Raw genomic sequence first — 23,786 nt, 5'->3', positions numbered from 1 at the left:
AGAGGTATCACTTCTCTCAGAGCAGGGCTACCCGATAGACAGTGTTCTTAGAGTAGCAGCCTAGGAGCTTTTGGCAGTCATATTTATACCCACTTTTAATTATATGCTAATTAAGAGATGGGCTATTCAGAACTTTCTGGAAAAGGGGCAAGGAGTTTTCAGAACTATATAGGGTAACTTTTGGGTCATTGCCACAGCATGCTGCCATGGCATTTATAAACTGCCATGGTGCTGCTGGAAGTGTCTTTATGCTAATGAGCAGTGAGGGCAACTAGAGGTCACTTTTATTGCCATCTGCTGGTTTTGGCTGGCTTCTTCACTGTAGCCTGTTTCAACCAGATCCTGCTGTGATTAGCAGGGTCCTGACCAATGCTTATAAAACAAGTCCTGATGATCTTCTACCTTACCCGCCCCCCTCAGATATTAGATACTCCTCCTTAATCCTAAGGGGGCTGCAGAAGGGTGGAGGTCTATCTTCTCTGAGTGCTTTCTGCTAATTTTACTTTGCTTTCTGCCTAGCAATGGGGCAATAAAAATCTTTGGATAGCTGGCCTAAGGGGCCTAAAGGGAGGGTGTTTTTATTTTTCCAGTCAGAAGATGGGATGGGTTGGAAGTCTTTTGCCACTATCATTTTTACATGGAATTGTTGTAATCTAGAAGATACAAACTTTCGTAAGAGTTTAAATTAAGGCTGAGTGCAGTGGCTCATGCCTGTTTTCCCAGCACTTTGGGAGGCCGAGGCAGGTGGATCACCTGAGGTCAGGAGTTTGAGACCAGCCTGACTAACATGGTGAAACCCCATCTCTACTAAAAATACAAAAATTAGCCGGGTGTAATGGCAGGCACCTGTAATTCCAGCTACTCGGGAGGCTGGGGCAGGAGAATCGCTTGAACCCAAGAGGCAGAGGTTGCAGTGAGCCAAGATCCCGCTACTGCACTCCAGTCTGGGCGACAGAGCCAGAGCGAGATTCCATCTCAAAAAACAAAAAAAAGAAGAAAGAGGCTAAATTAGCAAAGGATAAAAACTAGTAATAATAAGAAAGCTATCATTAGCTTTTATAATAAAAGTCCTAGGAGGGGTAAGAACCAGGTTAAGACTTGGGAGAACATTTTTGATAGTCAACCAAATACAGTTGGGGCCAGTGTCCTCATTGTATTTATGTTATCAGGTAGTTTGTTCATAGATTTTTTTGAAGGTTAACCTCAATCTGTTTAAAGTTATTAATATTAATTAATTAATATATTAATATTAATAGATGTATAGATTTTATTAATAACTGCATAGACTTGCCTTGTTTAGCTACTAAATAATCCAGCACTAGTTTGTTATCAAGAATTATATTTGCCCAAGAGTCTAGGAATTTTTGAATTCCCTTTAATGCCTAATCTGTGTTGGTGGCTAATGACTGTAGGGTTTCAGTCAAGCATTTCAGGGCTAACTCATGGTAGGCAAAGCCACCCCAGGGGTCCATTAGTCTTATTGCTGCCCCAGTTCCTGCCAGAATCAACCCTATTGCTCATTTATTTCTGGTATTCCTGGGTCTTAAGGGGTTTATAGACAGTGATCCCCACAGGGGTAAGGGTGGCTAATGTATATTTATCCATTTCACCTTTTTGATATACAAGGGAAAGCTATGCCTAAAAGAACATGTGGCTCCCCAGCAAGTCGGGAATGGTTATGAGATATGACTGTTTCCCACTCATGAGCTCAAACAAAAATGAGCCCAGTTGGGGCACAGAGGTCCCATAAGGTGTGATGTCTATCCTTTGCGGCCAAGTTGGGTCTGTAGAGATATTTCTCCCCTGCTCCAGTGGGGGTGGTCAAACTATCCTTGCTCTTTAGAACGGGTCTGTGCTTCCACCTTCCCCAATTAGGCAGCTGCTTTTCCCTGTGTGTTTTGATCCAGGAGAAGACCTACAAACAGATTTTTTGCACACAAGTGGAATCCCATTTACCTTGCTACAACCTTGGGAACTTGGCAACTTAGAGTTAGATTAGAGCACTGAAGTGAAACTTTTGTTTTTGTGTCATTAACACAACAGTAGGTACACAAGATAGAATTATTAGTGCACTAGAGGTAAAGAGAGCCAACTTTCCAGGTCTGGGTAATAGTGGCAGGGGGTTTACGTGGAATCCATTAAGTGGGGAAGAGTTTCACCTAACAAGTAGGGGACTGGGTACTTTGAGATTGCAGTGATTAGTCAGGAGGTCTGGGGAGATGGCCATGAGATTTTTCTGGATAGGCCAGAAGGTGGAATTTGCTATTCTGGAAATGTTGATGACAAATTTAGTAATCACAAAGATGATTCCCTGATGCTATAATTTTTGAAATATTTTATTATAGAGTTTTACTCCCACCCACACTGGATTAGGTTAATTGAGAGAGCAAACAGGATTAATAGTGCCAACATGGTGTCTAGTTGGGCCTTAGAAGAGTCTCTACACCCAACAAGTATACAAGAGGTGTTTTCTAGGAGAAGGTAGTTGGCCAAAGTGATAGAAAAGAAATATAATCAAGAAGAAGAGAAGAATTAATGCTCCTATTCCCATCCACAGTATCATGTTATTACTTTTAGCCGTGTGTTATTTTAAATAGGTAGCGGAGGTCTTTCAAAGGTCATGGCTTCTTCCCCAGATGTACGTTATGGTGCCTGTGACTCATAAAAAAACAGGCTTTATTCTGGAGAGGTGTACCCAAGTAGTTATGCTTTAAAGGTTTAATATGGTGAGGGTATTTAATAATACTTGATAGAGGCCCTTCCATTTTGGTTGTAATTGATCCTTAAGGTATCCTTTTTTTTTTTTTTTTTTTTTTTTTTCTTCCAGTAAGGCTAAGTCTCCTGACTGAAGAGAAAAAGTATTCTTTTTAGTGTAGGAAAGGGCAATACTTTATTGTTATAATTTGGAATGGCCTCTGATCCTGGCTTAAACATTAGGGGTTGGGAGCATAGTGAGGTGTGCCTGACCCTTTATTTCTCATCAGGCTTGAATTCGATTTTTTAGTGTTTGGAGGGGATTCCCTTTGGCCAAAGCAGGGGATCTAATCAGTGTGTAGAGGGCCTATGGATGTTTTTTTTTTTTTTCAGTTTCTATTTTACCTTTTTGTCAAGGCACTCCAGAAATAGTATTAATAGTCAAGCTTTCCTCTTGTCTCAGCCTGATGCAGGGGTGGTGTGCTATCTGCCCCAGGTCCATTATGTCCTTTGTTGGGATCCCTATGGTCAAGGGACTTAGAGTTAAAAGACTTATAGCTAATTAATTGTTTTAGGTCAGATGGAAACGAAGGTCGGCAGACACTTATTAACTGTTAAACCTCTTTTAAGTAATATAAGAGTCAAAACTAAAAGTCAAAAAATAAGGTTATAAAACTAATTTATGTGTGTTGAGTTACTATAATCTTGGCTTATAGTAATTAGTTATACAAAACACAAGCATTTTGTTAGGCATCTATGTGCCTGTCTTTGATTTGGAGGGTCTCAATTAATTTTATCTCTCGAAATCTGGTCCTTATAATCTCACACGCCCACTTCTTCCATAATTGTTTTTGGGCCTGGGGGGATTGAACAGTTTTACATTTTAGAGGCAAAATAAAACATAAAGAATTAGCAATGCTTTAAACAAAAAGGTCGTAAGCCCAGCCTAGTTTTGAAAATGACAGGAAAGGAATTTCACAGGTAGCTAAACATTTAAATTATTTGGTATCAAGGACTATAATAAGTTATATTAATTTAGGTAAAGGCAATGTTATTAAGTGAATACAAGCTTGCCCCCGTGTCTCATGAAAGCAGTTTACTTTGATTACCCCTTTGCTCAGGTTTAAAGAAGAGGCTTTGGTTAACTTGAGTTTGATGTTAGATACTGGCAGGAGTTGATGCCTTTTCTAGACTCCATCTCTACATAAAATTTAAAAATTAGCTGGGTGTAGTGGCAAGCAACTGTTGTCCTAGCTACTTGGGAGGCTGAGGTGGGAGGATCTCTTGAGCCCAGGAGTTCAAGACTATAGTAAGCTATGATGGCACCACTGCATTCCAGCCTGGAAAACAGAGCGAGACCCCATCTCTCGAAAAAAAAAAAAAAAAAAGAACTTCAGTTCGTCTAAAGATGTGTTTATGAGCAAGAAAAGTTAGTCATAGTGTTGGAAGATATGAAAGAGCATATTGCTGAAAAATAATTAACATGCATACAATTATGATGAAATTATATAAATTATGAAGAAAATTACAGACAACTCAATGGAAAATTGAACAAAAGACTTGACTTTGCTCTTAAAAAATATGTACGAGTAGCTGATGTACATATGAAAGGCTCCCAATCTCATTAGTTATCATGCAAATACAAACCGAAACCACAGGGCAATACCTTTACATATTCAATAAAACATTAAAATGGAGACTTAAAATACCAAATGTTGATGAAAATGTGAAACATTTGAAACACTCAAAACATCTGGTGGGAGTATAAATTAGTACAACCACTGTGGAAAATTATTTGGGATTATTTACCAAAGCTGGCCTACTTGTGATCTGGCAGTTCCAAATATACTCATCTGTTTATACACATTCACCACAAAAATGTACAGAAATGCTTATAGCAGAATGACTTATAATAGCATAATAGAGAAAAACCAGAAATAATTCAAATATTCATCAATATTAGAATGGTTAAATATATGGTGGCGTTTTCATACAGTGCAATACTTATACCACAATGAAAATGAACACTACTGCTAAGTGAAGCGGCATAAATGAATCCCACAAATAGAATAAGAAGGAATCAGTTGCAAAGAGTACAGTAAAGCATTTTCCTATAAATTTCAAAAACAGACAAAACTAATCTATGATGATAGAAATAGAAATAGATCCACCTCAGTAGTGTAATAACTAAGAAGGGACATGAGAGAGCCTTGTAGGGGGGCGGTGATGGGAATGTCCTATTTCTTGATCTGTGTTGTGATTAGTAAGGACGTTCACTTTGCAAAAATTCATTGAGCTGTGCATTTCTGATTTTTGCACTTTTCTGTGTGTATGTTACACTTTAATAAACTGATTACTCACGTATTAACAGAAAGAAGTCCACAATTCAGAGAGGTGAAAATAAACTCAATATTAACACTTTGAGATAACAAAAGAAAATTTTCTGACAGGTCATCCAAATGCACCATTTACACACACATCCACACACACATGCATAAGTGAAGAAGCTTACAGTCTTCACATGCACAAAAGAAACATTTGGGCCACTTACTTTGAGCCAAACCTCATCCTCTTTCTTCAGGCTACCTTCTGGCTGCTCACTCCTGTCATCCTGAGTTTCATTTGCACTGGCAACACAGGGAAACCAGCCAGTTAGGGGACGGTGGTTGGGTAAATCTGGATGGTATGATGTGCAAATCTGAAATACAATTTCAACCAACAATTTGAAGTATGGAGTGTGAAGATACAAGGACAATGAAACTCTCCAGCTCATAGCAAAGTTTTTCTCTCTTTCTGAATGCCTAATGATCACATTATTGGCAGAAAACTTTTCTCAACATTGAAGAATTTCTCAGTGCTCTCTTTAACATTAAGATGTAACTTACAAGGGTAGAAAACACAACAAGCCTCAGTTTATCATCAGCCCAGGGGTCTTGTCCACTGGGTGGTTACAAATAGTCCTGGCATATTTCAGGTAACTGCCCCAGGCACAGGCAGGGAAGTCTGTCTGGGGTGATGATGAAGCCCTTACCAGGCAGCATCCACTGCCCCAAAAGTGAGGCTACTGAGTTAGGGAACCACTGAGGATTCAGCTAAGTAAAGGAGCCAGAGAAATAAAACTCCAGGAAATTTCTCCCACTTCACTTAGGGAAGACAGACAGGCTAGACTAAAAGCCACTTCAGAGAGCGGTCATTACCTCAGAATCTCCCAACTTCCCTGGCTTCCTGTCATCGGATGCCAGGACTTGAAGGAGCAAGATGCCAGAATTTAGGCTGAGAGAATGTGGCAGAAATGGCTAGCTGCCGACCGGTATCTATTTCCCCTTACTTTTTTATTAATAAACTCCAATTTTGTTCAAGGCGACAGTGTATCTGGTTATAAACACTCATCTCCCTAGGGTTCCTTACAACTAGAGGTGATGAAGTGGCCTAGATCTGACCAGTAAGAGGCAAGTGGAAGTTTATTGTGTGGAACGTCCAGAAAAGCTATCATTTTCCCAATAAAAAGGGAAAGACTCAGTTGACATGCACCTATTTCCCTTTGGCCTGTCCCCTCCGTCCTTAAAATGCTGATTTCACACCTAGGAGAACTGCAGCCATGTTTTGAGCAGGAGGAAGAAGGCTGCACCCGAGGATGAAAGAGCTGGAATCCAGACGACCCTGGGTCCTTGATGAAATCCTTGAACTGGAGCATCAACCTTAGCTGGCTCCTCAATCTCTTCAAAGATGTCTTCTCAAGTATAAAATCATATTATTTCATTCTGGCCTAAACTATCTAGAGGCCTAAATCTCACTTCTTGAAAGGACTGTATTGCCTATTCTAATAAATGGAAGAGTTTATTTTGCAATAGAAGCATCTAGAATGGGTCCCAAGAGTCGTGAGCCTTTAATCTTCTTTTCAGTCTTCAACGATATCTCATAGATGTCATTGGTATAGCATTTTAGATCTGTCAGAGGATCGCCTATCTATTTAGGTGGATATTCAGAAAAAAAATTATATACCCAAGGATTTACTTCTAGCAAAACTCTACAGTTTCTTCAATAATAAAACTTCTTTAAATCAATTTATACTTTGATCCTCAATACACACTTTAAAGCTTATTTGATCATTGTAGTAAACCACTGAACGTGCAAAAGTTGTTACTATACCCATTTTCCATGTGAGAACATTGGGTCCCAGAGAGGTTAAGTGACTTGTCCAACATCACGTAATTATAATAGCAATGCTGGTAGATCCAGTAATGTCGCGTAGGCCTTCTAACTCCTTTCTTCTTTTAATTATCCAAACACAGACCCCAAGTGTAAGCATAGGGGGAGTCACTTTACAATTTTCACAGCCTCGACTCTATTCGTCTGGCTTAACTTACCAGGGAATGAGGTTCTCCAGTTACCAAGGAAATAGGACACTTCTTCTTGTCTTCATGAAAGGAGTAAGCCTGGGTAGCCCACTGATCCAAGTATCCTTTGGGAGTGTAGATGCCACAGTCTACAATGCTGGTTTTTCTCTCAAAAGGTTCACATATGCCATCTCCCTCATACATGTAGCAAAGGCTTGGCTCTCCTGCCAAGAAATATTGTGTGACACAGAAGAGTGCTTTCATAAATGTCATGATAAAAATGAACATGGGAATGTCCACGACGTTTCTTCTCCAGCCCACTAAAGAGAATTCTGCAATTGCCTGCCAGTCTAATGCCTACCCCAAACACACAGATACACATACATCCCATACATCCCTAAAGAAGAAGGATTTTTTTCTCACTGGGAGAAAGGTAGAAACCATCTGCATTATAAAAGTACAGAAAGGGTTGAGATCAGGGAAGAAAGAACAGGGAGAAAAAAAGCAGCTGTAGGCTGGGTGTGGAAAGAAATTTTAAGTAATAGTTTAGTAAGATATTTAGGGGAAGCTAGAGATATAAGATACGTAAAAGAAGAAAGGAATATAAATCAATCCTAACATAAATTATATATTTGAATCTTTTTCACAGTTTTTGAAATATTAAAATATTAAGGGGGATTTTTCTCAATCACTTTTTGTTGCTTGTGTTTCTTCAACTGCGTGACTGCTATTAAACTGGAGAATATAGGCTCCAGGCTTATGAGGGTTACATATGTATTAATTTTCTTTTAGTCTTAGAACAACCCTGTGAGGTGTGTATTTTGTTTCTTTTATGATAGGAAGCCTGAGTCTCAGTGATTTTATGTGACTTCGTAAAGGACCCTAGAATGGTAAGCAATAGAGCATTAATTTGAGTCAGGCTTAAATCCAAGAGCCAGAATGAAGGTTCAACAGCTATTACTCCACACTGCCTCAAACTAAGACAGAGGGGCTGTCTTCAAAAGCAAACAGGTGAGAAATGAATATCTGAGAAAATATACTGGGGTTGTAAAGCCAGCTGGTATGCACTGGACAAGTTCCATTCTTGCTCATATGATAACTCCTAGTAAATGAATAGCACTGACTCTTTATAGATACATAGACACAGTGCCTTCAAATGTAGATAGCTGAGAAACACTTACAAAGCCATTTAAGTTCTGTTGCATTTTTTACCAAAATATGAGGCAATTAATATTAATGGAACAATTCAAATTTCTATTTTCTACTTAAAAAATAGGACATGAAAATAAGATTAAGATTCAAAATAATAACACCTAGGTATATATTCAGTGAAAGCATTAGTAAAATTTACTGTCACTATTTCCTTTTTTTCATGTTCAGTTCTTCATAGCAATATCACAGGACTGTTCCAGTAATTTGCCAGCTGTCCATCAATATATAGTTATTAATTATTCTCTTAATAATTTCCTCTAAGACCCTTCTGTGGTAAATCTATCTCTACTTGCCAGATATAAGCCACTGTCCACAGGACTTGGTTGAAAATCTATTTTGGGCTTTCAACTTATGCGTTTCATCAAATCTACTCAAAGCACTCTCCAAAGCCAATGTATGTGCTTTTGGAATGACTTTCCCATGATGATTCTCTCTCTCTTTACATGTGTGTATAGTTTTGTTTTGTTTTTCTACTTATAATCCAGTAACTACTCTTCTTGCTTCTTGTCTCTATTTTTTTGAGCACGGACCTAAAATTTTTGTTTATATTTCTTTCAAATTCATCTGAAAATAACTGAATACTTTAAAAATATATTTTACAATGGTTCCTTCAAACCTGAACTTTTGAGAAATAATGGAATATAACTATGTGCTTAGCATATGATGAACTTACGACTCACTGAAAAAATGTCTAACGTTGGAATATATCATTTTAACCTTACTCTGTATAGTTAAAACAATTTAAATATAGTCTTACTGGGGTTGAAGGAAATAGTCAAACTTTATGAGATCAAATGTGATAGACACAATATAAGGTCTGCTTTTTAAGTTAAATAAGACTTGAGCTGCACTGAGGAAATTTAGTGTTTGGAGAATATATATTGTATTTAATACGAGACCACTATGTGGCTACCAAAAAGAAATAATGTTAACAGAGGTTGTGTTAACAAATACTTGTGTACAGAAGAGGGAGGTAATCGGTTCAATGTATTCTGCATAGCCAGACCACATCTGGAGTATTGGATTCCTTTCTGGGCATTGACCACATGAAGCATGCCAGTTTGGGGTAAATAAGAAAGGGTCTGGAATCCTAATCACATGAGGGGATGTTTGGATTGGAAAGGAGAATAATGGAGAGGTATTTCAAATATCTGAATGGTAGTCAAATAAAACAGAAAAAAATATATATCCTCTGTAGTTTCATAGCAGGGAAAATGCACTTGATTAAGTATGAGGAAAGCTGAGTTCCAGGGTTGGCTCTGCAAAGATTTCATTGTATGCCCTTGGATGAGTCACTAAAATGTTCTGAGCCTCAGTTTCCAAACTGGAAAAAAAGGAAAAAATTTTACAACAGATAAGGCCATTTGTAAACAGAATGGTCTGTTTCAAGGTGCATTCTTCACTGCTAGAGTTAGGCAAGCAGAAGCTAGAAACTCATCTTTCATGCTTTGGTCGGAGGCATTTACGTAAGGCAGAAGCTGTGCTCTAAGTCACTGATAAACTCATACTCAAGAAAGGATCAGGGACTCGATCAGACTCATGGTACACAACATGCATAGAATACATGGTACCACTGAACACATAGTACACAATGGACCTTTTTCAAATGGATGGATGGATGAATGTATGGAGAGAGGACCACCAACAGTCTATGATTCAGGTCTGGCTCTGGAGAGCAGGGACATTTGTATATTCTGTATAGTACTTAACACCTTAATAAATTATACATAATTGTAATCACTTTACTTTATCTTAAGATTTCAAGACTTTAAAATAGTTTGAAATGCACTGCTATTTAAAAAAACTTCGATGTGTGGTTATGCTCCACCAAATAATTGCAATCTATGTAGATGACAATGGAAGATAATATGCATCTAAGAAACCTGTTGATGATAGCTTTAATCAGAATTGGAAAAGTGTTGTAGACTGCCTCCCCAGAGTGGCAAGAGTCTAGAGTAAAAAGCACCTTATACTCTAGAGTCAAAGTTAAAATTTTACCAGTGATTCTACAAGGCTAGAATGTGTTAGGATCCTCTGTTATTCCTCATGATTGAATCTATGACACACAGTCACCAAAATATGTCTTGTATTTGCTTTGGCTTAGAATGTTTCCTTACCCTAATTTGTATGTAGAGTCCATATGATTGTGCTACTTACCTGACATACTGGCATTACCCTGAAAGACCCAAGAGAAATCCTTGGTAACATTAAGCTAGGAAGCAGAATCACCTAGTGGTTTACCCTGCAGATTCTAGAGCTGTACTTCCTTAGTTCAAATGCTGACTTTACCACTTATAGCTGCATAAATGAAATCAAGTTATTTAAGCTCTGTGCCTCACTTTGGTTTCCCCACAATTATTCTAAGGATTGAATGAGATAATACCTGTGAAACAATTCATGTCTGGCATACAAGGGACACATCAAAGGTTATTATTATCACTAAGCTAGATGTTACAAGGTATCAAGAACTCACAAAATAATACACTTCTAAAAGTAGGACACAATCTTAGACTGGAACGCCTGAACTTACCTACACAGTTGAAACCTTCCTCCAGCTCACACGCCTTGGAGCAGCCATCTCCACTCACAAGGTCTCCATCATCACACTCTTCTCCCAGGCTCCTAGAGGGTAAAATATACATGCATATATAACACACAAAAAAAATAATTTTTCTTGTTTAGCTACCATTGTTTAAAATTCTTACAATTTCTCAGTATATATTAAAAAGTGCAAGTTGGAAAAAAGTAGGAGCTAGAAGAATGCTTTTACAGAAAATAGAAACAAACATATGGATATATAAAGTAGATACAATTTATACAATGATTGTTGATTGGCATATCCAGTGGGTTGTGGGAATTCCTGGAAGTCAGGTAGCTCATGGCGCAGAAACATCTAGGAGATCCATGAGGGTCTTGACGGCATTTCGGGAGACAGCCTTAAGCTTAGAAAAGCCCTGCCAGCCCTATCTATAATGAATAAAGGCTTAAAATAGCTGACAATGGTGAGAAGAAAGGCTGCCTGTCTCTGTGGTTTCATTTATTCATTTTTATCTGGTATTTCTTTACGCTTTCATTGTTTTGTTACATAAAGGCGCCGTTGTTACAAAAATTAGGATTTTGTAAAATTCAATCTCCTGTTCATATACCCAGAGACTTAAGTAGCCCTATGGGGCCATCTCTCCGTCTAGGGCATCTCTAGGGCTCAGGTCCCTGTCTTTGCTCCCTACTACCACCTGGTGACAGCTAACATATATTGCAGGGAAGAAACAAATGCTAAGAGAAGAAAAACGTTTTTGTTTCCAAACTCAAATGCTAATACAACAGATGACAAAATTTGAATTGAGGTGGGTGAGTTAGTTTATAGTGAAAGGGACATGAAGCAACTTATGGAAACAAAATAGATAAGTTTGGGTTGATGCTCCTATGAAAGAACCAACATTTGGCTATTGCAAAATGAATGAGGATTACCATTTTTTTTCTCCTTGATTTTGTTTATGCTCAAAATGGACATATATTTTAACTCAATAGATAAAGGATTTGGAATGTTAAAGTGCTTTCAGACCCAGAACATCACAAATAGCTCTAATCTATTGTTTAAAGTATTCCTCACTAGGATGAATGAAAGATTAAATAATTAGAAATGAGAATGGTTTAAAATGAATTAAATGTATGCTATGAATACAGTGATATAGTACTCATATTTTACTTGGCAAGCTGGAAGTGAAGAAGGCTAAAAGAGATATAAAAACAACATAATTGAAGAAATTAAGGAAACTTCAAATCATTTTTCTATATAAATGCAATGCAGTTCAATGAAAAGAGACTATACTGGGGACCTAATTAAATGTGTGCTATATCCAACAAGTCTCCAAATACTTTATGCCTTAATGTGCTTATTTATGGAGAGAGGATTAACCTTCATCTGTGTTTTGCTACAAGCGGCCCAGGAATAATCTTGGAGGTCGCCAACTTTATATTTTCATTTTGAAGATAATCTAAACAATCAGTATAAGCATGCTATGTATCATCTTGTGCTATGTGACCCAACAGAAATGTAATGAAAGCCACATTTTTAATTTTTCTAGTAGTTATTTAAAAAGTAAAAAGAAACTGGTAAAATTGGTTTTAATAATATATTTTACCTAACCCAAGATATTCAAAATATTATTTCAATCTGCAATCAGTATAAAATGAGGCATGTTACATTATTTTTACATACTAAGTCTTTGAAATCTAGTGTGTATTTTTCACTTACAACACATGTGAATTTAACTATTTGATCTGTATTTAGATTTTATAATACTTATAGTTGAAACATAAGATTTACCTGCCCAAGTTGTTCCAAACATACTTGAAGATTTTCCAATAACCTAATTCAGTTTTGGTTTTTAAACTAAATGTAAATTACTTAAAATTAAATAAAATTCAGTATTCAGATTTTTAGGTGCATTTGGTATATTTTAAAGGCAAAAAGAGCCACCTATGGTTGGCGGCTCCTATATTGAACAGCACAGATTGAAATGAGTAACTTCTGTATCAATACTGTTTATAATTTCAGGGCCCTGCATTGTGCTTGTTTTGATGGTCCTATTGACAAGTGATATCCAAGTGATCATTAATGATTGGTATGGCTCCTTGTTTTATGTGTAATGTGGTGCCTTTGGTAAGCCAGATTTGGAGTTACATACCTTCCCATTGGATGGAAGCGCTAGTTACACAGAGAAGAAAACACAGGCAGAAGTTTCAAGGAACATTTTGATAAGAAACCTTGTGAGACCCAGTAGCCAAGAAGTGCTGCCTTAGATGAAGCTGCTTTAAGGCACGTGAGAGAATGTGCAAAACCAGGGTAGGAAAAGAGCTTTCCAACCCTTTCAGCCCCACATGCTTCAGGCAGAAATGGCATCCTGGGGCTGCAGGGTGGCCACCATTCGACAGCTGCCTTGGAAGACACTAGGGCAGAGGGCAGAGTGTTTTGTTCAAGGAGGGTCCTGCCAGTGTAGTAGTGGTTACCCAGCCCCCCAACACATTAACTGGTGGGCTACAGGTTTAAAATGAAGCAACCAAAACAGAGAAAACAACAACAGTATCAAGTGGACCTGTCCTCTGCAATGTGAAGCATCCCAGGGAGAAATTTGATTTGAAATGAAGGAGGGAAGGTGGCAGGCTGAGGCTGAGTTAGGTGGCAAGGGACAGCCTTGCCAGCAAGGTTGAGGTGACTTCAATGGCTTCTACATATTATGGAGGGCTGGGAACATTTTAGTGTTTATACTTCTATGACAAGGAATGGACTTACTATAGTTTCAGGATCTTAGACAACTGAAGAGATAAACAAAGTTTAGCGACTGCTAAATGATGGGATGGAATCCCAAGAAAGGCTACAGAATTGATTCCCAATAGGGCTTCAAGATACGATATATTTTCACCTGGTCTGGGAAAATACAAATAACCCATCTTATTAGGATGCAAAATCTAAGACAAATCACAGTGTTTGGCTTCTAGCCTCCTAATCCCAGCAGCTTTATACAAGTAATAAATAAGGCTAGATGAGCATTAAAATTAGGTTGATGTAGGGTGATCAACTGTCCAGGATTTCCTGGGACTTGGTATTTCTAGTGCTAAAACCGGAAAAGTCCCAGGCAAACCAGAATGAATTAATTAGTCCTCTATGTTAATGTCACAAAAGGGCAACAAGAAAAGTCACATGGTATGTTAAGAAACAGAAAGAGTGATTCCATTTCTACCTTGGTGATGCTTACAGAATAGCTGGAAATTATACTGTTATCAGTTCTACTAAGGCTTACATGAGAAACTGAAGATCCAAAGGCTATACTGAATTTCCTCAGATCACACAACTAGTTAGTAGAATAGGCCATTTGTTCAAAAGAGATCCTCTTTCGGCATCATTTGATGAGTAAACTTCTTCTGCATAAATTCCTTCCCTGAATCACTGTCCAGCAGTTGCTTGCTGAGGCCATAAAAGGGGCTCCCAGATAATCAGTCTCAATACCTCAATACTCTGGGGTTAGCTATAAAAGTTGGTTCCTCCATAACTATTTAGAGATGCCAGATCTCAAGACCTGACAAAACCAAGTCCCAGATTTTAGAATTTCAACACTAGAATCAAATGGTGCCTCGCTCCCTACATTTCCAAAACAAGTCAAACTCCTGAAACTTCTGTTCAGAGCAGTGTCCCTGCTCAGATACACACACACACACACACACACACATACACACACACACTACTCACTCTGACACCTTCCCATCTCCGCAATAAGGAGCTCCATGAATGTGGTTCAGAGGAGGCGAAGCTTCTCCCAGTTCTCCTCCAGCTTCAGCTAGAACTTGGTACCGATACATCTGCCCAGGTGTGACCTCCCTATGGAAACCAAAGGGTTTGTGACCACTACAGCCACAAAGTGAGGCATGCCCTGGGTCCTTCATTGATGGTTTGCAGAAGTTGAAGGGAAATATTATGGGAAACATAAAAGTTAAACATATGCTGCGTTGTCTAAAACAAAGATCAGGGCACAGTCTTACCAGAAGGTTTGAAACCATATTTATTTCTGTATCCCCTGTGCGTTGTACAGAGTAAATGCGCAGTAAATGCTTGCTGTGTTAACACTGAACTTAACAGTCCTAGTCAATCGAGGAAGATGGTATTTCAAGTGCATTTTTACCATGTTAAAGCAAAACAAAACTATTTAAAAGCCAGTCTTCTGTATCATCGAAGTAATCAAAGAAACTGGAAATTAAAACTTCAGTGTTTGGGCTCAGGAAGGCCCCCTTCTTGGGTCTGCGATCATAGTTTTCTCTCAAGAGAATTTTTGTCTTGAGGAGACTGAATCCTTAGGAGTAAGATAAACTGTCTCAGAAGGTAGGAACACCTTTGGTCACAATTTGGGGGATTCAAGAAGTTCCACAATTAGAAATGCATTAAACGACTCCTCACCTCCAAACCTATTAAAGTATGTAGGTATCGGGAATGGAGTCGTATCAGTTGACCCTGGAGATGGAAGGAGCTTGTCAGACTCTCTCTAGAGCCCGGGTGCACTGATTGTGTGGTGAGGGTGAAAGGCAGGACACTGAGAAGAGGAAAAGGGCTCAAGAAGTGGAGCTTCTGATCCAAAAGACAAATTCTGTCTTCATCTTAATTTTGCCCAGTGCCTACCCTAATTGGAAAACTACCACCAAAGTCAAGCTAGGATGGGAGTTACTTAGTGAAACAGGATCTCAAAGGGTTGCTGGGACTACCGTGAGTGGCTGCCATCAGTATTCTGCCATGGTTCTCTCCTCTTTAACAGACTTTTCAGCTCACCCACAAAGCCTCCACTTCCTCAGCTGATGCAGCAACCAGCAACCAGGAAATGTCTCAGGGTTTCAAAAACATCTTTAAAAACCTCTGTGCTGGCTTTTAAATATTTAAATAGAAAAGAAACCTAGATACTAAAGTCTTTTAAATTTCCAAATTAGTTACCCCGACATCCCCCAGGGAAGCAAACCTCTCATGAGAATGCCAGATATTTCTAAAGAAAAACCAATTTTACATCCTAATCAATGCTGACAGTTTCCCTTTACAAGGCGGTTTCCGTCAGACTGCTTGTCCAGCCATGCATAAAAGCTTCACACTTTTCTGTGGCTGGGGAAAGGACTGGATGGAAACATCAGCATGTGTTTACTTTTCTTGAGGAAAAACTCAGCGGCAGGTAGCCCAAGCCCTCCAGGATCTGAGTTTGTAAAAGGCAGTGTTACTGAAGCAAGAGGATCAAAATGAGATCCAGTTGAAAAATTGGATTTTAATTCCAGTTTTGCTATTTACTAGCTATTGAACCAAATCAAAGTTAAGCCTCAGATTTTTCATCTATAAAATGAGGTATTATTGACCTTAAACATGCATGTGTCTTTGTGTGTGTGTGTGTGTGTGTGTGTTTGTGTGTGTAGCAAACTAGATAACAAACGTCATCTTAACTGCCTTATTTAAGAAGTTCAAAATGACATTTCTTTTTTCCTTTTAAAGCTACCTTTGCATTTGCATTAGCTTTTTGGTCATTTCACTATCTTCTAATTCTAATTGACAGGCAAGTATGGGAAGAAAAATGTAATGAAGCTCAAGGTGGACATTTTTCTCTATGCTATGGTAGACTGCCAAATGACTACCCTGTCCCCGATGTACCCCTCTATGATGTAACTTTGCTGCCTCTCTCATCAAAAGGGAGGGTTTATTTTGCCACCCATTGAGTCTAAAATTGCTGTGTGACTTGCTTTGGCTAGTGGAACATTATAATGAATAACATAAAGCAAATATTTGAAAAGTGTAAGCATTGGGGGGCTTGCCCTCTCTGCTGCTGGAAACCCTTCCCCTATCATGAGAAGCCCAGGCCAAGTCTTGAGAGACCATGAAGAAAGAGGCCCTCATCTCTCCAGCCATGCCAGCTGTCTCAGCTGTGCGGGAGGTCATCCTGGGTCATCTATCACCAGCCAAGTCAGTCTAGATGAGAACACTCAACCCACTTATGAGAAATAATGTTTGCTGTTTTAACCCTCTGCATTTTGTGATGATTTCTAATGCAGCAAAAACTAACTGACAGCATCTCTGATAAAACTTTGTTTTGCCCTAGTTCTGCCCTCAGGGCAGGTTCCAAAGAAGGTTATGAGGTTGAGAGAATTTGCCTTTGGAGGTACCAGCCTCCTGCTCCAGACATTGAGTTCTTTGTAGGTAAGGACCTCATCTTAGTCTGTGCCCCCAGCACTGAACATGCAGTGCCAGGAACATAGTAGAACTCACTAAAGGTAGGAAGAAAAGACAGAACTAAGAGAAAGAGGAGAGCTGGAAGAGAAAGATAAAAGAGAGTTGGTTGATGGGGGGTAAGGGGAAGAAATGAGAGAAGGGGAAAGAATGAAACGCATATCATGAATGAGTCATGGAACTGAGCGCATCGTCTTGTCTGCCGGGCCCTTGGCCTCCTTGCATAGCAATAGAAGAATTGACTATACCTTATAAATGTTATGGGGTCTGTGGCAGATGATCAGACAGCTAAAGCAAAGAATTAGAAATTAAATTGTCACCAGACAGGAGTACGTGATTCTGATTAACTTATTTGTGGCAATTATGTTCAGTTCAACTGAAACATCTCATACACTAACCTGTTTTGTCCATAATCATGACGATGGCATCAGCAATCAGGCACCTGCTTGCCCCTTTCTGGGAAGTGTTTTTCTTTATCTCAGATATGCTACTTTATAGTAAAATCCCCTCTGAGAGTCTAAACATTCCTCCAACGAAGGGCATGACTGAATATTAAAAAGCAGGGGAAGAGTAACAAAACCCACCCCCAGAGCCCCAGGAAGCCCCATAGTCATGCTACCAAACTCACACATCCGTGAACTTCCTGTGAAGATGTGTCACCACCACGGGCAAACCACTGGCAAATGGGGGATCGCGGAGAACCTGGTACCTCACAGGCCTGCAGCCAGAGCACAAGGGACTGTGGGGCTGAGAAGTCAGGAGCGCTGCATCAATCTCTATCCTCTCATCGAAGGTGTAGACTTTCACCCCCGAGACCTTCCCATCCACATGCAGTTTGATAGTGAGTGGGATGTCACAGAAAGTGTCTAAGGGGCCCAGGTGCACAGACTCCTTGTTTTCCAGCAAGATCTCTGTGTCAAAGAGGACCTGCGAGGAGTCCAGGAAGAAGGAAGTGACCCACAGGGTGAGGGTGTCAGCTTGGACCGGGTATTGGAAGAGCAGCTCCAGGCTACAGCCTTCTGTGGGGCAGGGGACCGTCATGTTCATGTGGTACAGGTGGACCTCTGGGCTCCAGGCCTGTAAGCTCGGCTCGCAGGGCTGATCTACATCAGGAGGCCCTGGTGGGAGATCAGCAGAAAGATACATCAGTAGCAGCCATTAAAAGTCAGAAAATGAGTAGCCCTTAGCAGCCAGAAAGAGGAACTACAGAGAGAACGTTTAGAATTCCTGTAGAAGTTGGTCATCTTAGCAGGTTAGATCTTAAGTACTCGTAAGAACAAAGGTGTAAAAGTAAAAAGCATTACATTCTTGTTACCCCATTCCTGTACATGGTGCCCTTAGCAAGAGGAAACCCACCAGGAATTGGGAAGGGAGCAACCCACATCCTAGCTGGAAACATGAGGCTGCTGCAGAGAAGTCATGTCCTTAAAGAATCCTTGAGGAGAGAATTACATGTGATTAGTCCATTCATAACTTATGATAAATTAATGCTTCTGAAGACCAATGATTTCACCCTGTCACTGCAATCTTTGTAGGGCTCTTCACAAAACTCCTTTCATTCCCTAAGATCCCACCCTGGCAATCCTTTCAACTGATGGTTAGATGAACTTTAAAAGCATACATTGAAATTTCCCTTTCAGTTCAGGTATGTGTAAGCAGGTAGGTAACTGCAGGCAGGAAATAAAAACACATACTATGGAGTGGGAAATAAATGAAGATTCAGTAGCCAAATAAAAATGTAATGATAAAAAATCAAATATCACAAATCTATGAAAGTCAGCTCCATGGAAATAATCTACCCAAATGGTTTTCTTTTCTGTTGTGTGAGCGGAGTTGAAGAGAGAGTGTTGAATCAAGAACCAGCAGAGTCAGGCCTCCTGTGCCCTTAGCTGAGTGGCTGTGGCACATCTTTCTATGCCTCAGTTTCCTCTTTTAGAAAATAAGCGATAATGTTTAACCCCTGCCTTACTAGGGCAGTGTAGAGCTATACAATGTTCTAGAGAAATTAAATATCTACATTTACCAAAGTAGAAGTATTTAGCCCTTCAAAATTTGGAAAATAAATTATGCCCCAAAGTCCAGAGAAAACCAGTTCAAACATTGCAATTTCCCTTTCAGTTCAGGTATGTGTGAGCAAGGAGGTAGCCGCAGGGAGAAACTACAGGCTGGAAACATAAACACATATTATTTATTTCAAAAATATGTGTGTGCAACTATGTGTGTGTGTGTGTGGTATGTTACATTTTATGGTTTTTATTGTTTTTCACCTATATTGTGAGTTGATTCATTTATTATGAGTTGATTCATTCATTCAACAAAAATTGGTAGTGTACTTCTAATCTAGGTATTAGAACTAATCTAGGTATTAAAGATACTAATCTAGGTATTAGAGATAGAGGAGTGAACAAGAGAGACGAAAATCTTGCCTTTTTATGTCTTACAACAAAGTGATAGATGCAACAATAAATATATAAAGGGATATAAAGTATAATACTAAGTAGTAATGATATCTGTGAAGAAAAGTGGAGGAACATAAGGGATACAGAATTATGAGGTGAGGCTGGGAGCTATTTTAGGTTATGAAGCCAGAAAATTCTCACCATGAAGATGATGTTTAAGCAGGGAATATGTCTGTTTTAGTTTTCTAATCCCCATAGCATTTAGAAAACAGTTGGTGGTTAAGTAGTGCTCATTAGATATATTTATAAATACATGTGTTTGTGCCAGCTCTGTTGGAGATTCAATTACTTTTATAGTATATATTTTAAATATGACCTGTTTCCTCACCCTTTCAAAGGAAAGGAAGACCAGTATTTCTTATTATTCATATATACTTAATGAATGATTTATGAATTAATGCTTGTGAAGTCTAATGTTAGTAGTCCTAAAAACTTCTGTTGGTCTCATAAGTATTATTATGAAGCCCCCAATACTAACAGAATAAAGGTCCTTAGAAATCAGCCTAACAGCGGCACTGCCAGTCAAAACGTTTCTATTATGACTTCATGTTAAAGCATGAAACGGAAGCCCTAAAAGTTGACTTGGTTTGCCTCAAGACACAATACAAGAATTAGAACCTACAACTTCTAATTCCTTTTACCTGTCTCAGATAACTGATTTTTTTCTCCCTAGAATTAAAAAAGAAAAAAATTCTGGGCCAGGGAATCAAACAGGCATTAAAACACCAGGACAGGACAGACTGTTTGCCACACACACACAAAATGGCTCTTTATGAAATGTGAATCTCTGTTTAGAGTCCAAGGCAGTACATTTTATACTCACTTTCCATTCTTCCCTGAAAATTCTCACTTGAAAAAAGTCATATACAATCAATCAAGTAAATTGTCTCCTTCCAGATTTATCCCTGAAGCCCTGTCACTTGAGTGACTGGGAGCCCAGGATTATATCTTGCAGATACTGTAGACTCTCAGACCAATATTCTCCTGTTTTCGTGTCACAATCAAGACTGCAGATTAATTCAAACAGGACTCTGCCCAACACATCTTATTTAATTGTTTTTAGTGTCTTAATATTTTAAAGGCAAAGAAAAAAGATGATAATTAGGTAAACATTAAAGATGATGATGATGGAAGAAGTCAAGCCATTCATCAGGAGGTGCTAAAATCCTGTCAATAGTATTTTCTGACTTGAACTGGGAAAAGATTCATGCTGTAATTTATCTTAGGGGCATTAATGTACATATGTGAGTGAATGTGTGACTATTTGAAAAGTTAGCACAGGTACAGAAAAAAAGATAACAAAAAATATTTTCTGCTTCCTGAAGCCTAACTCAGATCATATCCAAAGCACAACCAGTACCAGTGATTAATAGACTCATAAAATAGCATAGACGAGAACGATCAGTGTGGAACACCTGGTTCCCCCCACCCCACCCAGACTCGCTCAGCCAGTGCATGAGTGTTCTCTGCACTGTGTTCTCTATTACTTTCCTGATATACAGGAGTAAGAGGTCAGCTTATACTGTCACGTGGCACGGCTGCTCCAAGGACCAGTAGGCACACATAACACTACACCTCCCAGCTATCTCACCCTGAAGTCTCACCCTGAGTTCAGCTGACTTCTCCACCCTTCTGTCCTATATGCTGATCTCTGCTTCACCACAGCCATGGGGCCTCCACGTTAGACACATATGGGACATTCTGCACACAGCAGCACCAGGCAGTTTCTGCAAGGCTCCTGAAGATATCCAGCCAAAACACATACAGACAGACAGACAGACAGACACACACACACACACACTGCCTTTTTCTTGCCATGTCACTACTCCACTCTTTACCACCACCCCCATCCTCAGTGGTCACCAGGGTATAAAGAAAAAGCATCATGGTACTTTACCCACAGCCTCCTCTGGGGTCCAATAACCTGAGGAATCACACACCCGCCGGGAGGAAGCTGTGTGCACATACTGACGAAATGTTCCATCTTCAGTGCAAGCGCCACACATGCTGCCTGAGGCCCTGGGGAGATGAAGGGATGGAGATGGGAGATGAGGAGAGTCCATCAGAGGAGTTGGGATAATAAAATTAGAAAGACCTTTGTGTGGGGAGGGGAGGGGTTGATGGTTAGTAAAGACCTAGAATAACTGTATCTCAATCATTTTTTCTTGTGTGGATCTCATCTTTGCAATATTCAGTGACATGAAAATTTCAAGATCATGAAGCAGAAAAATTTAGCTAAGTCATAAAAGAGGCCTGTGGAGATGAAAGTGGGCAGTTTCTGTCCTAGGAACTAAGTAAACACCAAACAATTGAAATCTGAATCTTTCAACATAAAATTCCCTTCTACACTGACTCTCAGTAAGTCATTCAAAGCTTCCTTGAATTTCCCCCACTAAAACACACAATAATTTCCCACATAAACTTATTAGTTATATGTGTCCTTATGTTTTAAGCTCCCTACTTTAAATCACTTACATAAAATAAAAGTCAGGTGAAATGTAATGTCTCTTGGCTCACCATTGCCCTGGTGATATATCCAAATTATTTATCACGACTCAAGGTCCTTCACAAGCTAGCTCCAGCCTCACCTACTGCAGTTCCTTTCTGAGTTTTATATTTCCAGCACAATGAACAGATCACCATTCCACAAATACATCATGCTCTTCAGCTCCATAAAACATGGAGCTGCTCTCTTTGCTGCCAAATAGCCTTTCCAAGCTTCTCTGTTTAGCAAACTCCTACTTACCCTTCAAGAACCATTCAAGTGTAAACTCTGCAGTAGCACTTAAGCCTCTCTCCTCTGAGTGGCCAGTACTCCCTTCTCTGTGCACCCACTTCACGTGCTGGCTCCTCTCTTAGGACTCTGTTATGTGGTGTTGAGAATTTCCATTCACATTCTTTCCTCTCCTTTGCCTGCAAGCAGGTCCAGACAAAACCCTACTCTTGTTTATATTCCCGAAAGGCAGCACAGGGATTGGACCCAGCAGTCCCTCTGTGAATGCTTGTTTTATGGATATCCATGAGGTGATTAATACAGTTTATGAAAAGTTCTACAAGTACCGTAACTGAGGTAACTGGAAGAGGTAGATGCGATCATAGCTACTACATAATAACGGTAAGTCACTTCATGGGGCTTGCCTCTGATCCTTAGAATCTTTTTAGAAGCCCACTTGTGAATGACGCATCTGAAAATGGAGGCATCAAGTCAGGGTCTCTCAAAAGGTAAGAAAACAAGAATAACATCTTGTAATATGCCAGAAAAATAATATTATAAAATAAAGGTAGTGATTATGACAGCTGCTCCCATTTCTGAAGTACCTCACATAACTGGCATTGTGCCACTATGTCGTGCTTTTCATAAATGATTTCTAATTCCTGTAATAACCTTATGTTTACAAATGAGAAAACTCAGGCTCAGAGAGGTTAAGTAAATTGCCTAAGGTCACAACAAGTTCCTTAATTCCTTTGAGCAAGTTCCCAAACACCGTTGAGAGTCTAATACTTTGGAAACTAAAAGGTGTAGTTAAGATCCAACCTCGGACTTCAGTCAGCACTCACTTCTAACGTGAACATAATTCCAAAGCTCATTCTTTTGATGCACTTGGCCCTTCCGGGGCTGCTGGTAAGTGCGTAGCTGGGGCTCTTCTCTGACATAAGGGTTCCAAATACCTGCTGGGGTGGAGTAAACACAACTCCAAGCATGACACAAATCGCTGGGCATGTGACGCGAGTCCCCCTGACACACATGTTGGGAGGTCTCAAAACTGCAGTCCACCTAGCTGAGAAAAGGAAGCAAATCGCAGGCTTTTCTGCCAACAGACTCTCAGCACGCCCGTACTGATGTCTGCTTTATCGTAACGTTTGTACCAGAGAGAGAATTCAAAGATTAAATTGTTTACATGTGTTACATAAACGGATGTAAAACTCTGGTTTGCACATACCCAAAGAGGACTTGCTGTTCAGGCAGTTTGACCAAAGCTGCACAAGGTCACACTTGCAGGAAGACGATTCTCACACACATCACATAGATGTGTGCTGACTCACAAACAGAGCCCATGAGGGTTTGGGCGCTGATGACCGTGAAACTACTTTGTGGGGTTGTGAGGTCTAAGTGGTGTCACACACTAAGTATGTATCAAGGTATCAGGGATAGGTATCAAGATCCCAAGAGGCTGAAACACCACTGTGAAAGAGGATTCACCAGCTTCCTCCTATCCCTGTCTCTCACTTGCCGCTCTCCCTAGGCCTTCAGCAAAGCTGAAGGGCATGGAAACTTGTTCAAGGGACACCCTTCTCTTTAGCTGAGGCCTGACACCCAGAGGGAAAGTGTGGTACAAAGAA

General features: G+C 39.6%; 1 protein-coding gene across 2 annotated transcripts in view; it reads right to left on the bottom strand.

Annotated features, from left to right (window-relative positions):
• Positions 1-23,786, bottom strand: part of PAPPA2 (pappalysin 2) — a 394,482-nt gene that overhangs the window by 135,660 nt on the left and 235,036 nt on the right. For both annotated transcript variants that reach the window (XR_748418.2, XM_010367396.2), the window contains exons 7-12: positions 21,343-21,464; positions 17,615-18,104; positions 14,491-14,619; positions 10,774-10,865; positions 7,062-7,255; positions 5,246-5,392 (exon numbers count right to left, since the gene is read on the bottom strand). Coding sequence is in view for 1 of the 2 variants with exons in the window: in XM_010367396.2 (XP_010365698.2) it covers positions 5,246-5,392; positions 7,062-7,255; positions 10,774-10,865; positions 14,491-14,619; positions 17,615-18,104; positions 21,343-21,464 (1,174 nt within the window). In the remaining variant the exon portion in view is untranslated. The remainder of the gene's footprint in view (positions 1-5,245; positions 5,393-7,061; positions 7,256-10,773; positions 10,866-14,490; positions 14,620-17,614; positions 18,105-21,342; positions 21,465-23,786) is intronic.

This window comes from Rhinopithecus roxellana, chromosome 8 (genome assembly GCF_007565055.1).
Source record: "Rhinopithecus roxellana isolate Shanxi Qingling chromosome 8, ASM756505v1, whole genome shotgun sequence".
NCBI lineage: Eukaryota > Metazoa > Chordata > Mammalia > Primates > Cercopithecidae > Rhinopithecus > Rhinopithecus roxellana.
This window is presented reverse-complemented; position numbering and strand designations above follow the sequence as displayed.